The 18,348-nt window shown below is 38.3% G+C and overlaps 1 protein-coding gene across 1 annotated transcript in view; it reads right to left on the bottom strand.

Moving 5' to 3' along the window:
* The window catches only part of LOC117338780, an 87,982-nt gene that overhangs the window by 46,875 nt on the left and 22,759 nt on the right, over positions 1-18,348 (bottom strand). Inside the window, exons 4-6 of the mRNA XM_033900108.1 lie at positions 18,204-18,312; positions 7,506-7,581; positions 5,746-6,013 (exon numbers count right to left, since the gene is read on the bottom strand). Of these exons, the coding sequence (XP_033755999.1) occupies positions 5,746-6,013; positions 7,506-7,581; positions 18,204-18,312 (453 nt within the window). The remainder of the gene's footprint in view (positions 1-5,745; positions 6,014-7,505; positions 7,582-18,203; positions 18,313-18,348) is intronic.

The raw sequence follows: 18,348 nt of genomic DNA, 5'->3' as shown, positions 1-18,348 counted from the left end.
TGCAGATAAGGGGTGCATATCACCTTAGCAGTTACCTCCCTTGGACCGGGTGGGGTATAGCCGTGGGCTATTTGAACCCCGTAATGCTGAAGAGCATGGTGCTGAAAAGCTATGGCCAACAACCCGTTGAGAACATGACTTGGAGGTATGGCTGACCTGAAGCTCATGGGTACCATAGCCTGGTCGCTCAAATGTCCAGGAGTCGGCAAGAGTTGGGAGTTACATCACTTAGGCTTAGGGTTCGACTTGCTGTCTTACCCTGGGCCAGATAGAGTTGATGTATGCAGTCCAGCTAACCCTTGGTTCTGGGGTTGGATTGACCGATTTGTGGTGTATAGCAGTAGTCTGGCATCATTAATAGTCCATGTTATTATGTTATTACATGGTGTCAGTTTACTGCCATAGGCCCAAAGGAGTATGAGAGACATGGTTTATAAGCATGTGATGATACGAGGACCCCAAAGAGGGAATGTAGGGTATGAGACACCTTTATCCCCAGCGCCACCGAGAGAATATGACATAATTGAGAAGATATACAGCAAGTCATAGACAAATTCTGGCAGAATGCCTCAGTATCGAATACAGTTATTGTCCTCAGAGATACTTAGGTGTAAAAGAAAACAGGGTACTAATGTCAATGACTAGTAAACATTTAGTTCGGTTCTGTATCCCAATTCGGAATGTCCAGATGTAATCCTTACAAGAATGCTGGCCTGCATGGCTACAGAATGTGTTCTGTTACCTTCGTTTCTGTTAGTTGTTGAGTATGAGGGCCGTAATAGTACCGTTTAGATATACTCGCCCTAAACGAATACACACATATATCCCATCTGAATGGTGACAGATAAGCACATTTACACACATATAAATCCAATGGAATATGCACATAAATCCTGTGTGAATGATGACAGATTAGCACATCAATATACATGTTAATCCAGTGGAATAATTAGTACTCATTATAGATATACTCGCCCTATAAAGAGTACACACTTAGACTCCTATGAACACAGAAGGCAGCCACTAGGCTACTAAGTATCAGGTGAAATCTTGCACATTTCTGCTTGAGCTTTCCGGAGAATATGATGAGGGGTACGGATGTATCGACAGTAGCTATCCGATTGCCAGCGTCCAAGCACTTTGATGAGGTGATCGGGGACATCTGACTGGGCGGCAGTAGTTGCGGCTCCTATTCTGAAGGAATGTCCTGTGTATAGTGAATGATTTAGACCTAGTCGGATCAAGGTCTGTCTTAGTTTGTCAATGAAAACATGTCGAGTCAAGGCAGCAGAATGAATGGAAAATAGGGGGTCCGAAGGACGACAACCATTCATGAATCTTTCTGTTAGCATTCTGATGACAGCGGCTACAGCACATACATGGTGATGGGTGCGGAACAGGTGAATGGTGACTCCTTGACGAAAGGGGTCGGTTTTGGACGCCTTGAGGCGCAATGTCATGCTGTTACTGTCCGGTGCTACTTGAATGTCGCTGATACACAAGTGAATTGAAGAATCAAATGTGTTAGTGGTGCATGTGAATTCTCCGCACCGTAAGAATGCGAAGAAGGCCACACAGCAGGCAGCCTCCATAGTAGTGTCTGTGGCAGGATCGAAAACACCCTGTCGAAATGCTGAGCATAACTTAGACAATATGTTGAAAGTTATGGGGAGTCTAGGTTTTACCGGAGTTCCCTGTAGTTTCTTTAATCCCCGTAATATGGTCTGGAGTCGGTAAAGTGGTAACCCATGAGTATTCACAAGCGGGTTGCTGAGCCCCTGCATAGTACAATGGAACTTAATTCCGTATAAATACAGCTTAATTGTAGAATATTTCAATCTGAGGTTATGATAACAATGAGTCACGAAGAGTATTAATAATTCTTCTGTAACGTTGGTAAACACACTTGCTTGGTCGTTTATACCATTCATGAGGATGAAGTTCTTGAAACAGGAAACACCTGATGTGTAGGTAGTTCTAGTCGAATGAGCCACTGCAGCATTCCATAGGTCACGCACTGCTGGTTCTAGTATAGAGGCACATTGTCGTAATCCGGAATGGGATTTTGGCTCTTCTTTGCTGCTGGTGCCAAGTCGTGGAACCGGTCCATCTGGAAACGAGATAAGGCATCAGCAATATTATTCTGTTTTCCAGGAATATGCATGGCTGTGAGAACGAAGTTGTGGATAAAGGTACACCAAGTTAAACGTCGCATAAATGGCATGATATAAGCGCATTTAGAACGTCCTTTCCTGATGATATCAACAGTTGCTTGATTGTCACCGTGTAGTCTAATTCTGAGACCTGACCACTTGTGTCCCCATATCATACAGGCCAGTACGATAGGATATAATTCCATGAAAGCAATTGACATTTCAGAACTGTTCAAGGATATTTGATGTGGCCAGTGGCCGTGGAACCACTGACCGTCATAAAAAGCACCAAATCCAATTCCTCCGGCTGCATCTGTGTAGAGATTTATATCGTGAGCTAATGTTGTCGTCTCCTGGAGGAAGACTGAATTTCCGTTCCATTGATCTGTGAAAGTATACCACATAAATAAGTCCTGCTGACAGGCCCCAGTAAGTTGTACATGATGATGCATCTGTTTGACTGAGGCGGCAAGATTTAACAGATAAGATATAAACGAACGTCCTTGAATGATCACCCGACTAGCAAAGTTCATATGTCCCAAAAGGCTTAATAGTTCGCGCTTTGTGACCTTTTTGCGTTTACAGAAAGATTTGATTGTTTGAGTTATTCTCTGCACTTTATTTGCCGGCAGGCGTGCTTCCATGTTACTAGTGTCCAGAGTGATTCCTAGAAACTCTAAACTCTCAGATGGACCCAATGTTTTGTGAGGAGACACTGGAATATTGAGTGCTGTAAAAACCTTGGACAAAATTGCCATTGTTCGTTCAGCTACCACATTTGGTCTGTCGATTGTAAGAAAGTCATCCAGGTAGTGAATTATGTATTCTATCTGATAGTTAGTTGATAAAATCCAACAGAGAGCGGTTGATAAAAGGTCAAAGATCTTAGGACTGGAACGACACCCAAAAGTGAGTTTGGTATAAAAATAGTACTGTTGTTTCCAGCATATACCGTAGAAAGGCCAGAGTTTTGGAGAAACAGGTATAAGTTTAAAGGCATCTGTTATGTCAAGTTTACACAGCTTGGAGTGTCTTCCTGTATGCTGGATTTGATTTATGGCGTCATCAACACTAATGTACGACAATGAGTATTCCTCTTTAGCAATTAATTCGTTGATGCTGTTACCTTCGGAGTCATGGGGGGCAGAAAGGTCCACGATTAGACGTTTCTTGTCAGAATACTTCCCTGTCGCTATTCCAATTGGGTTAATCCTGTATATATCAAAAGGGGGTTCTGTATAAGGGCCAAGTAAGAATTTCTTGTTAACTTCGCTAGTTATAAGTTCATCGACGATGTCTGGTTCAGAAGTGGCACTTTTTAAGTTCTTGCAGATTAGAGATGTCTCTGGTAATGCAGACATTCCAGTGTCAAAGCCGTCTGATAATCCAGAAATCAAAGACTGCACAAAGTTCTTATCAGGGTGGTTTTCTAGTTCTCTCTCCAGTGCTGCTATATTGATAGGAGTTGACGCCTTGAAATCCTGGAGGTTAGCCTTTTGTCATTGTTTAGCTGATTCGTTGGTTTTATGTGTTTTAGCAGATTTAATTGAAGATTTCTTAATGTGAAGGTAGGGGCAATTGTCACGGTTACAGCCATCTTGGTCGTTGTAATTGTTGCAGACCTCTTTACCATGGTGAATGACCCTGGTCCTTCCTTTACTGTCCGTGTTGCTGTCCCCATTCCTATTGTTTCCTTTATGGTTTTTTGCTGATGATCCTAGTCCATTCAAAATGAGAGGACAGAAGTCTTCGGTATGATTCATGTTGTTGCACAGTTTGCAGCTGTTACTCCGAAATCCGGAACATATCGTGGTGTAAAGTTGATTGTCCCGAATCGCCCAGTTGACCTTAATGCCACGCTGGTGTAATAGTGCTGCGGCCCTAGTGGCGAAAGCTTTATGGTATTCATAGAATACAGAACCAGGGTATGTTGTGGCTAGTTCTACTATGTCTCGCTCGTAGATGTCTAGCTCCTGTCTGCGATTAGGGTAATATTCGCACATGATGCTCCTGTATATCGAGAAGGCCTTGACAAACTCTCCGAGGGTGAGAGATTTACATAGACGTGGGTCTGTTTGGAGCGGGACAGTACGCCCCCCAACTTCAGTGAATCGATTGTAGCGAGTGCAATCATAGTCATAAGATGGCAGTAATAGTAGAGCTAAGTTGACGTCCTTACCTTCTATTATCTGCTGGCGTATGGCTTGAGGTACGACTTCTATTGATGGCAGAGATTCTGATGAAATTCCTGTCTGTTGTAGAAGGACATCAGGCTGAGGCACATAATTGTTTGGTATGCCTCCTGCTACGGCTGGGGGCTCTAAGGTCGGTGAGGTTGGTGAGGTTGTTGAGGTCGCAGTCAGGACATGACCTGGTACAGCTGGGGCCTGTCCGACTGCTACTGTATTTTGGCACAGTATTAATTGCTCCAGCCTGGTAACATGTGCTTGTAGAGCCTTCATTGCCTCATTTGATGGGAGATTCCTGCTGTGGTAGCCAGGCTGTGTAAGGTCATTCTCAGTAGGTGGCGTAACATCACTGTTACCATCACTAACACTGGTGTTATTTTCTTTGTACAGTTTGACCAGCATTGTTTTTGTAAAACCACATGGTGGTCTGATGTTCTGCTCCAGCAGTCGTGTCCTTAGTTCACCTATAGTCCAGTTTTCTGGCTTATTAGGGTCCCAGTTGCTGTCATTACCGCCTGTCGTACTGACAGCAGAATTAAGAGTGTCATTACTGTCTTCAGGTGCCCTTCGTTTGCGCCCACGAGGTTGACCTTTTCCACGTCCTGACATATCTTTAACTGATGAGTGTTTTAGAAGAATGTCTTGCTGAGGATGTAACTGTTAAGTTGTGACAATTTCGGTGAATGGATGAAGTTGTAGCAGTCTCTGATGAGAGGCCAACAAAACACAGAGAGTTTTGGAATATGACTGTTTGTTCGAGCAGTTAGAACAACAATGGCAATTTGGATAGAATTTCTGAGGAGAAATTGACATTAGCCATGTGACCGAGCGTGGTCTTCTGATTGGATCTCTTGACATCCTTACCTTGTTAGTAAGGGGCTGTTTAATTAGAATATGTAAATTAGGTGCAGGAGTGAAACCTCCCTTCATAGATAACCGTAGGGTCAGGGAGGTCATAGATAGAGCCAGACTGGTCAAGACTGGGTGATAAGGGTAATTAGATTCCCCCAAGATGATATCTGCATGCAAGTCTTATCTGTGCCCATTACATTCAGACTGGGAAGTTGCTTTGATAAGGTTTGTTTATCTGAGAGACAGAGAACATAAAGACTAGCAGGTGCTTTGAGTATATATTTGCACATGTGTGCAGTTGACAAGCGGACATGAGATGTCCTTTGATACAGTTTATTTAGCCTTGGCATGACCTGTACTGGTCAGCAAGGAGGAGCATAAATCTCCAAAAGCTTCAAGTGAAGCCATGCAGTATGTTAAATTGACTGTGTTTGGATGACAGGCAGGCCCCATATCTGCTGTGTAAACCTGCCTAATATTTAATATTAGACTTTAAATGGAGCAATTTGGTCAGAGACATTAATTCAAACATTTTTTTGTATGATAATTACCTGGTATATTCTATCCATCGTAAGAAATATCCATGCTTTCTCTGTCTTCTCTGTGACCCAGCTACTGGCTTGATTATTGTCAATGGCAAATATGGGCAGGTGTGCCTCTGCCAGGAGTCGTGGTACAGGGTCTCTAGAGGAAACGTCTGTGGTTGTACAAATCAGTAGATCAGTAGATATTCTAGGGTGTGTTAAGGGGCAGCGACAATCCCAGGGAGGTGTACTCAGGTCAGGAAAGGAAGATGAGTTGAACAGATTTTCAATTTCCCTGTAAATATTGTTAAATCATAGTCATGAACTAAAAAGTGCACTGTGTGATTACAACAACACAAAATGGTGCATTTAATACAGTAAAAGATAACTTCTTTGTTTCATTTACATATTTTCGGTGGCAAAAACAATCCTGAGACTTTAGCTAAGATTTATATTATACTAAATCAGGTGAGCTAAAAATGTGGTTCAGCAATACTTTACAACCTCAGGTGTTGACATCCTTAGAGCGGAATGTCCCTTTTGGAAAAACATTTATGATCTTCTCAACAGGCTCATTGTCAATCTCAAGTTTTGTAAAAATATTAATCTGACAATTTGTTTCTGAGGAAAAGTAGAAAATATGCACTATATACCAATAAGTTTGATCTTAATCTGATCATTGGTTTCTGAGGAGTAGTAGACAAGAGGCCATAGGCCTTAACGGTCACCAAAGTTTGGAAATATATCTGTAAATTTGACCCTTTTTGGCCCCACCCATTAGCCCCCAGGGTCAGGTAGGGCCAACATGTGCATACTATCAAACTGTCATCCCATGCTGATAATGTTAACTAAGTTAGAATGAATTCCAATAGAAAGGAAAAATAAAAACGATAAATGTGACATCTCTATATAAACTATAGTAGAGTTTATCCCCTCCCCAGGGGCAAACATGAGACCCTAGGGCCATGAAATTCATAATTTTGGTAAAGCACCTTACGACCCTTACGATCTATGAAAAGTATTTGATTCTACGGTATTTGGGTCTTGAGAAGAAGATTTCAGCTAATTTGACCCTTTTTGGCCCCGCCCATCAGCTGCTGGGGGTCAGTCAGGTCCAACATGTGCATACCATCAAACTGTCATCCCATAGTGATAATGTTAAGTTGTTAACTAAGTTAGAATGAATTCCAATAGAACTGAAAGAAATGACAGTCTAAAATATGATTTTCCTATATAAACTATAGAAAAGTTTAACCCCTCCCCAGGGGCAAACATGATACTCTAAGGCCATTAAATTCACAATTTTGGTAAAGCACCTTATGACATTTCTATCTGTGAAGAGTATTTGATTCTACCATATCTGAAAGTTGAGAAGAAGATTTTTGAAATTTTAATCAATTTGACCTTTTTTGGCCTCGCCCCTCAGGCCCCTGGGGGTGGGGATCATATAACTCACAATTTGGGTCAACATTTGGCCATGAAAGCTTCATCTCAGGTGACCTAAAACTGTGTTTTGCATGTAGCAGATACAAAATTATTCTCTTATAATTTTCACCAAACTAAAATTGAATTGGAGAGAACCTCTGAGAAGACGAAAATGTGATTGTTTTGGACGGACCATGCATGCACATGGAAGACAAATAAAAGTCATTTAAGTCACCAGTATGTAGGGTGAAGATATACACATCAATTAAACAACCATATTTCATCCCAGCTGATTTACTATCACAGAAATGAACAGATGCTTGGAATAAAGGACAATTCTTTTTAGTTTTATGATTAATTACCTCTCTGTCAATGCTTCCCTGTAGAAACTGAGATCTAAAATCTTTAAGTTGGAGCTTGAAGTGGTAAAACTACCAGCTGTAACGAGAAACAGAATATCATCAATACATTGTAAATATTTATACAAACAATATCTCCATATATTGTATATAATTATACAAACAATATCTATATACATTGTATATAATTATACAAACAATATACATTGTATATAATTATACAAACAATATATCTATATATTGTATATAATTATGTAAACTATGTATCTATACATTATATATAATTATATAAATAATATATCTATACATTGTACATAATTATATAAACAATATATCTATATATTGTATATAATTATACAAACTATATACATTGTATATAATTATACAAACAATATCTCTATATATTGTATATAATTATAAAAAAAATATACATTGTATATAATTACATAAACAATATATCTATAAATTGTATATAATTATATAAATAATATATCTATACATTGTACATAATTATATAAACAATATATCTATATATTGTATATAATTATACAAACTATATACATTGTATATAATTATACAAACAATATCTCTATATATTGTATATAATTATACAAACAATATACATTGTATATAATTATATAAACAATATATCTATAAATTGTATATAATTATATAAACTATATATCTATTTATTGTATATAATTATACAAACTATATACATTGTATATAATTATACAAACAATATCTCTATATATGGTATATAATTATACAAACAATATACATTGTATATAATTATATAATCAATAAATCTATAAATTGCATATAATTATATAAACTATATATCTATATATTGTATATAATTATACAAACTATATACATTGTATATAATTATACAAACAATATCTCTATATATTGTATATAATTATACAAACAATATACATTGTATATAATTATATAAACAATATATCTATAAATTGTATATAATTATATAAACTATATATCTATATATTGTATATAATTATACAAACTATATACATTGTATATAATTATACAAACAATATCTCTATATATTGTATATAATTATACAAACAATATACATTGTATATAATTATATAAACAATATATCTATAAATTGTATATAATTATATAAACTATATATATATATATTGTATATAATTATACAAACTATATACATTGTATATAATTATATAAACAATATATAGAGGATATTGAATGGTTTCCCGTTAAATATAACAGTATGACAGCTAGAATATCAATATTTTCACGAGTGTGAAACACGAGTGAAAAATATCGAAATATTCTGTCATACGAGTGAAATATATGTTCTATTTAATGGGAAACCATTCAATTTTCTTTTTATTGCATTTCATATACTTAACAAGAGGCCCATGGGGCCTGTATCGCTCACCTGGTTGGATTTGACCAAATGTCAAAATAATGTTCATGTTCAATTTGTTAATACATATACAACAAGAGATCCCAGAGGGATCTTGGCGTCCACCATTGAATGATCTTTATAGGTTCCATGTCAGATTGTTCTTTTCTCTACTTTTCCCTTCCTCTAAGTCTTACTAATCTGTGTAAATTCAGAAACAGCCCTCTAGTACTTTTCAAACAAGGGGAACCTATATATAAAATTTAAGATTAAGCGATAATGGCTGTCTGTCGGCAATGTTGTTTTCAGATTGGTCCCAAAATGCAACACCAGGGACCAAGGGGAACCTACATATGAAATTTGAGAAAGATTCCTTCAGTACCTTCTGTAAAATAGCGATAACAAACTTCAATTGTCAAAATCCAAGATGGCTGCCTGTCGGCCAGGTTGTTTTCTGACTGGTCTCAAAATCCAATATGCATAACTAGGCACAGAGGGCAACCTACAAATGAAATTTCAGAAAGATCCCTTCAGCTATTTCTGATAAATAGCGATAACAAAATTCACTTGTCAAAATCCATGATGGCTGGCTGTCGGCCATGTTGTTTTCCTATTGGTCCCAAGATGCAATATGCAGAACTACAGACCAAGGGGAACTTACAAAAAAGTTTGAGAAAGATCCCTTCAGTACTTTCTGAAAAATAGCGATAACAAACTTCAATCGTCAAAATCCAAGATGGCTGCCTGTCGGCCATGTTGTTTTCCGATTGGTCTCAAAATGCAATATGCATAACTAGGTACCGAGGGGAACCTACAAATGAAATTTGAGAAAGATCCCTTCAATACTTTCTGAGAAATAGCGATAACAAACTTCAATTGTCAAAATCCAAGATGGCTGCCTGTCGGCCATGTTGTTTTCCAATAGGTCTCAAAATGCAATATGCATAACTAGGCACCAAGGGGAACATATATATGAAATTTGAGAAAGATCCCTTCAGTACATTCTGAGAAATAGCGATAACAAACTTCAATTGTCAAAATCCAAGATGGCTGCCTGTCGGCCATGTTGTTTTTGGAAAGGTCTCAAAATGCAATATGCATAACTAGGCACCGAGGGGAACCTACATATGAAATTTGAGAAAAATCTTGTCAGTGCATTCTGAGAAATAGCGATAACAAACTTCAATTGTCAAAATCCAAGATGGCTGCCTGTCGTCCATGTTGTTTTCCGATTGGTCTCAAAATGCAATATGCATAACTAGGCACCAAGGGGAACTTACATATGAAATTTGAGAAAGATCTCTCCAGTACTTTCTGAGAAATAGCGATAACAAACTTCAATTGTCAAAATCCAAGATGGCTGCCTGTCAGCCATGTTGTTTTTCGATAGGTCTCAAAATGGGATATGCATAACTAGGCACCAAGGGGAACCTACATATGAAATTTGAGAAAGATCCCTTCAGTACTTCCTGAGAAATAGCGATAACAAGAATTGTTTACGGACGGACGGACGGACGGACGGACGGACGGACGGACGGACGGACGGAGGGACGGACGGACGGAGGGAGGGACGGACGGACCACGGACGCAGGGCGATTTGAATAGCCCACCATCTGATGATGGTGGGCTAAAAATGTACTCTCTGAAAGACCATATGGATTATTTTTACACCATAATGTTGTTTAAAGAAACTAAGTCCCTTAGGGTGGGGAAAACCCTTTGGCCTATTTTTACATAAGAATTGTGTTTATCCCTTAATGCCCAGCGATACTATACATAGTTATAGGATTGAGGGTCACAGTAACCATTTATGCAAAATCTGTTCCCCCATCACCACGGATGTTTCTGACCAAATTGGGTTCAAATCCATTTAAAACTCAAATCACTATTTCCCCTATTTGGCCCCTCCCTTCAGGCCCCTTGGGGGTCAGAGTCAATATTTATATAAACTATCTTTCCCCCTTCCCCTAAGGATATTCCAGACCAAATTTGGTTCAAATCCATTCATAACTTTATGAACAAGAGATCCCAGAGGGATCTTGGCGCCCACCATTGAATGATCTTCATAGGTTCCATGTCAGATTGATCTTTTCTCTACTTTTCCCTTCATTTTACTAATCTGTGCAAATTGAATCATCCCTCCAGTACTTTTCACACAAGGGAATCCTAGCTATATAAGAAATTTGAGATTAAACGATAATGGCTGTTTGTTTGCCAGGTTGTTTTCAGGACACAAGGTACCAAGGGGAACCTACTTATGAAATTTGAGAAAGATCCATTCAGTACTTTGAGAAATAGAGATAACAAACTTCAATTGTCAAAATCCAAGATGGCGGTCTGTCGGCCATGTTGTTTTCCAATTGATCTCAAAATACAATAAGCATAATGAGGCACCAAGGGGAACCTCCATATGAACTTTGAGAAAGATCCATTCAGTACTTTCTCAGGAATAGCGATAACAAACTTCAATTGTCAAAATCCAAGATGGCTGCCTGTCGGCCATGTTATTTTCAGATTGGTCTCAAAATGCAATATGCATAACTAGGCACCAAGGGAAACTTACATATGAAATTTGAGAAAGATCCATTCAGTACTTTCTCAGAAATAGTGATAACAAACTTCAATTGTCAAAATCCAAGATGGCTGCCTGTCGGCCATGTTGTTTTCTGATTGGTCTCAAAACGCAATATGCATAACTAGGCACCAAGGGAAACCTACGTATGAAATTTCAGAAAGATCCATTCAGTACTTTCTCAGAAATAGTGATAACAAACTTCAATTGTCAAAATCCAAGATGGCTGCCTGTCAGCCATGTTGTTTTCTGATTGGTCTCAAAACGCAATATGCATAACAAGGCACCAAGGGAAACTTACATATGAAATTTGAGAAAGATCCATTCAGTACTTTCTCAGAAATAGTGATAACAAACTTCAATTGTCAAAATCCAAGATGGCTGCCTGTCGGCCATGTTGTTTTCTGATTGGTCTCAAAACGCAATATGCATAACTAGGCACCAAGGGAAACCTACGTATGAAATTTCAGAAAGATCCATTCAGTACTTTCTCAGAAATAGTGATAACAAACTTCAATTGTCAAAATCCAAGATGGCTGCCTGTCGGCCATGTTGTTTTCTGATTGGTCTCAAAACGCAATATGCATAACTAGGCACCAAGGGAAACCTACGTATGAAATTTCAGAAAGATCCATTCAGTACTTTCTCAGAAATAGTGATAACAAACTGAAATTGTCAAAATCCAAGATGGCTGCTATATAAGAAATTTGAGATTAAACGATAATGGCTGTTTGTTTGCCAGGTTGTTTTCAGGACACAAGGTACCAAGGGGAACCTACTTATGAAATTTGAGAAAGATCCATTCAGCACTTTGAGAAATAGAGATAACAAACTTCAATTGTCAAAATCCAAGATGGCGGTCTGTTGGCCATGTTGTTTTCCAATTGATCTCAAAATACAATAAGCATAATGAGGCACCAAGGGGAACCTCCATATGAACTTTGAGAAAGATCCATTCAGTACTTTCTCAGGAATAGCGATAACAAACTTCAATTGTCAAAATCCAAGATGGCTGCCTGTCGGCCATGTTATTTTCAGATTGGTCTCAAAATGCAATATGCATAACTAGGCACCAAGGGAAACTTACATATGAAATTTGAGAAAGATCCATTCAGTACTTTCTCAGAAATAGTGATAACAAACTTCAATTGTCAAAATCCAAGATGGCTGCCTGTCGGCCATGTTGTTTTCTGATTGGTCTCAAAACGCAATATGCATAACTAGGCACCAAGGGAAACCTACGTATGAAATTTCAGAAAGATCCATTCAGTACTTTCTCAGAAATAGTGATAACAAACTTCAATTGTCAAAATCCAAGATGGCTGCCTGTCAGCCATGTTGTTTTCTGATTGGTCTCAAAACGCAATATGCATAACAAGGCACCAAGGGAAACTTACATATGAAATTTGAGAAAGATCCATTCAGTACTTTCTCAGAAATAGTGATAACAAACTTCAATTGTCAAAATCCAAGATGGCTGCCTGTCGGCCATGTTGTTTTCTGATTGGTCTCAAAACGCAATATGCATAACTAGGCACCAAGGGAAACCTACATATGAAATTTCAGAAAGATCCATTCAGTACTTTCTCAGAAATAGTGATAACAAACTTCAATTGTCAAAATCCAAGATGGCTGCCTGTCGGCCATGTTGTTTTCTGATTGGTCTCAAAACGCAATATGCATAACTAGGCACCAAGGGAAACCTACGTATGAAATTTCAGAAAGATCCATTCAGTACTTTCTCAGAAATAGTGATAACAAACTGAAATTGTCAAAATCCAAGATGGCTGCCTGTCAGCCATGTTGTTTTCTGATTGGTCTCAAAACGCAATATGCATAACTAGGCACCAAGAGAAACTTGCATGTGAAATTTAAGAAAGATCCCTTAAACACTTTCTCAGAAATCGTGATAACAAACTTCAATTGTCAAAATCCAAGATGGCTGCCTGTCGGCCATGTTGTTTTCTGATTGGTCTCAAAACGCAATATGCATAACTAGGCACCAAGGAAAACTTACATATGAAATTTCAGAAAGATCCATTCAGTACTTTCTCAGAAATAGTGATAACAAACTCCAATTGTCAAAATCCAAGATGGCTGCCTGTCGGCCATGTTGTTTTCTGATTGGTCTTAAATCGCAATATGCATAACAAGACACCAAGGGGAACCTACATATGAAATTTGAGAAAGATCCCTTCAGTACTTTCTCAGAAATAGCAATAACAAACTTCAATTGTGAAATTCCCAGATGGCTGCCTGTCGGCCATGTTGTTTTCTGATTGGTCTCAAAACGTAATATGCATAACTAGGCACCAAGGGGAACCTACATATGAAATTTGAGAAAGATCCCTTCAGTACTTTCTCAGAAATAGCGATAACAAACTTCAATTGTCAAAATCCAAGATGGCTGCCTGTCGGCCATGTTGATTTCAGATTGGTCTCAAAATGCAATATGCATAACTAGGCACCAAGGGAAACTTACATATGAAATTTGAGAAAGATCCATTCAGTACTTTCTCAGAAATAGTGATAACAAACTTCAATTGTCAAAATCCAAGATGGCTGCCTGTCGGCCATGTTGTTTTCTGATTGGTCTCAAAACGCAATATGCATAACTAGGCACCAAGGGAAACCTACGTATGAAATTTCAGAAAGATCCCTTCAGTACTTTCTCAGAAATAGCGATAACAAACTTCAATTGTCAAAATCCAAGATGGCTGCCTGTCGGCCATGTTGATTTCAGATTGGTCTCAAAACGTAATATGCATAACTAGGCACCAAGGGGAACATACATATGAAATTTGAGAAAGATCCCTTCAGTACTTTCTCAGAAATAGCGATAACAAACTTCAATTGTCAAAATCCAAGATGGCTGCCTGTCGGCCATGTGGATTTCAGATTGGTCTCAAAACGCAATATGCATAACTAGGCACCAAGGGGAACCTACTTATGAAATTTGAGAAAGATCCCTTCAGTACTTTCTCAGAAATAGCGATAACAAGAATTGTTTACGGACGGAGGGACGGACGGACGGACGGACGGACGGAGGGACGGACGGACGGACCACGGACCACGGACGCAGGGCGATTTGAACAGCCCACCATCTGATGATGGTGGGCTAAAAATAGTGATTTAAAGGATAAACCCCTATTTCCCTATTTGGCCCCGCCCCTCAGGCCCCTGAGGGTACAGAGTGAAAATTTATCCAAACTCGGTTCCCCTTCTCCCAAGGATGTTCTTGACCAAATTTGGTTAAAATCCATTTAAAACTTTATGGCAAATAGCAATTTAAAGACTAATTTCTATTTCCCCTATTTGGCCCCGCCCCTCAGGCCCTTCAATATTTATACAAACTCTTTCCCCCCTTCCTTTCCCCCCTTCCTTTCTGTATGTTCCTGACCAAATTTAGTTAAAATCCATTCGTAACTTAATAATTAATAGCGATTTAAAGGATTAACCCTTATTTTCCCTATCGGACCCCACTCCTCAGTCCCCTGGGGATTCAGAGTAAAAATTTATACCAACTCGGTTCCCCTTCTCCAATGAATATTCCTGACCATATTTGGTTAAAATCCATTTAAAACTTTATGACTAGTAGCAATTAAAAGACTAATCTCTATTTCCCCTACTTGGCCCGGCCCCTTAGGCCCCTAGGGGTACAGAGTAAAAATTTATATATAAACTCTGTTCCCCCTCCCCTCAAGGTTGTTCCTGACCAAATTTGGTGAAAAGCTATTCAATACTTTAGGACTAGTAGCGATTTAAAGGAGTAACCCTATTTCCCCTATTTGGCCCCACCCCTCAGGCCCCTGGGGGTTGAGAATAAAGATTTAAACAAACTCTGTTCCTTTTCCCCCAAGGATGTTCCTGACCAAATTTGGTTAAAATTCATTCATAACTTTATGACAAGAAGCGATTTAAAGGAGTAACCCTATTTCCCCTATTTGGCCCCGCCCCTCAGGCCCCTGGGGGTTCAGAGTAAAAATTTATACAAACTCTGTTTCCTTTCTGCCAAGGATGTTACTGACCAAATTTGGTTCAAATCCATTCATAACTTTATGACTAGTAGCGATTTAAAGGAGTAACGCTATTTCCCCTTTTTGGCCCCGCCCCTCAGGCCCCTGGGGGTTCAGAGTAAAAATTTATACAAACTCTGTTCATCTTCTGCCAAGGATGTTACTGACCAAATTTGGTTCAAATTCATTCATAACTTTATGACTAGTAGCGATTTAAAGGAGTAACCCTATTTCCCCTATTTGGCCCCGCCCCTCAGGCCCCTGGGGGTTCAGAGTAAAAATTTATACAAACTCTGTTCACCTTCTGCCAAGGATGTTCCTGACCAAATTTGGTTCAAATTCATTCATAACTTTATGACTAGTAGCGATTTAAAGGATTAACCCTATTTCCCCTATTTGGCCCCGCTCCTCAGGCCCCTGGGGGTTCAGAGTAAAAATGTATACAAACTCTGTTCCCCTTCCCCCAAGGATGTTCCTGACCAAATTTGGTGAAAATCCATTCAATACTTTAGGACTAGTAGCAATTTAAAGAAAAAGTTGACGGACGCCGGACGCTGGACGCCGGACGCTGCACCATGGCATAAGCTCACCAGCCCTTCGGGCCAGGTGAGCTAAAAACAAAGTTTTAAAACAAACATCGAAAAATTAATAGTGTCAAAAAGTGCGGGAATCAGTAATGACGTCATCGTTTGTGACATTACTCGACGTCAACTTGACGGTGCCATTTTGAAAGGACTGATCAGCGAAATTTAAGCGTGTTTTGCTGTTATCGGAGAATCTGTGCATGAATAGCTAACGTCAAGTGAGTATTTTGTCAAAAACTGGTCAGAACATTTCAGAAATACAGCAAAATAACCAATTTATCAATCTCCGCTTCGATTGGAAAAATCGGCAGGTTTCAACGAGGTGAATACAAAGGTCCGCTCTCATTGGTGAAAAACGGAAAACTTTATTTTCACTGCAAAACTTATATTTTCACTGCAAAATCTTATATTTTCACTGCAAAATCTTATTTTTTAACTGCTCATCGCTGCAGTGAAAATATAAGTTTTATTGGTTTGATAAATTTCTATATTTCACTGGCAAAAATGTAATAAATCTATATATTTCATATAATTATACAAACTATATACATTGTATATAATTATACAAACTATATATATATATATATATATATATATACATTGTATATAATTATATAAACAATATATCTATATACATGTATTTCATATAATTATACAAACAATATTGATTAATTGTATATGTATATACTTATATAAACAATATATATATGCATTGTATATAATTACGTAAACAATATATCTATACATTGTATATAATTATGTAAATAACATATGAATACATTGTATACAATTGTATACAAGTAAACAAGATATATACATTGTATATAATCAAACAAACAATATATCTATACATTGTTTATAATTACATATGTATACAACAATACATCATCAATAGATGTATTATCATAATTGGGGTATATTTATAAAACTCAAACTCTTTCAAGCAACTATTGTTTCAACTTGAACAGTTAACTTTCAAAAAACAGGAGTACCAGATATAATAGATCATCATTATTTGTACACATTGGTTTTTTGGCCTTTCACCTAATTATATCAAAGCCAAATACTATTTTTTCATATCTAGCAAGAAGTCTTTATCAATTTGACTCTACACCAATGATAAGTGATAAACAAGAGGCCCAGAGGGCCTGTATCGCTCACCTGGATTTTATGATATATGAAACAAGAATGATGATTAAGTATATTTGTCACTGGTATTGTTATGTCAATATATCATAGGCATTTTATATGAGTACGTGAGGTTTTTATGCCAAAAAATTACTTATGGCGCAACCCCTTAGGGATGCTACCACACAAATGTGAGTGATATCCATTGCTTAGTTTCAGAAAAGAAGTTGTTTAAACCCACTGACCCCTTTTGACCCCGCCCTCTGCACCCAGGGGGTCAGTTCCTTCCTTTATAAAATTTTGAATCCTTACCCAAAAGAATGCTACCTGTCAAATATGAGCTGTTTCAGAGAAGAAGTTGTTCATATCAATTTAGCCAAATTGACCCCTTTTGGCCACACCCCTCAGCCCCCTGGTGGGGTCAACCCTAAAATTTGTACAATTTTCAATCCCCACCCCATGACCATGCTACCATACAAATGTGAGTGATATCCATTGATTAGTTTCAGAGAAGTTGTTTATATCAATTTAACCAAATTGACCCCTTTTGGCCCCGCCTCTCATCCTCAAGGGGGTTGGCCCCGTCATTTGTTCAATTTTGAATCCTTAACCCAAGGGAATGCTACCAGTCAAATATTAGGGATATCTATTGCTTAGTTTCAGAGAAAAAGTTGTTTATGTCAAATCTGCCAAAATGACCCCTTTTGGCCCCGCCCCTCAGACCCCTGGGGGGTTGGCCCCACCATTTGTACAATTTTGAGTCCACATCCCATAGGGATGCTTCTGACAAAATTTGGTCAAATTCTGATCAGTGGTTATGAAGAAGAAGTCAATTGTTGACGGACGGACGACGGACGACGGACGCAACGGTATGGCATAAGCTCACCTTGGTCCTTTGGACCAGGTGAGCTAATAATCATAAATGCAGTATGTACTCAAATCGGTTGACAAGTAAATATTCTCAAAAGACAATGCTGAATGTAAATCTTTCATATCTGAACTTACTAAAATTGCCAAAGCTAATGGTTCCCGCCACACTGAATGTAGGAAACCAATCGCTGGTATGGTCGTTTTGTCTTTGGCCATTCACATACAAATAATACGAAGTCCCAAACTGTTAGAAAATAAATAAGAAAAAGAAGGTTAATCA

Source organism: Pecten maximus, chromosome 12 (assembly GCF_902652985.1).
Source record: "Pecten maximus chromosome 12, xPecMax1.1, whole genome shotgun sequence".
Taxonomy (NCBI): Eukaryota; Metazoa; Mollusca; class Bivalvia; order Pectinida; family Pectinidae; genus Pecten; species Pecten maximus.
Note: the sequence above shows the minus strand (reverse complement) of the source record. Positions and strands in the feature narration are given on the sequence as shown.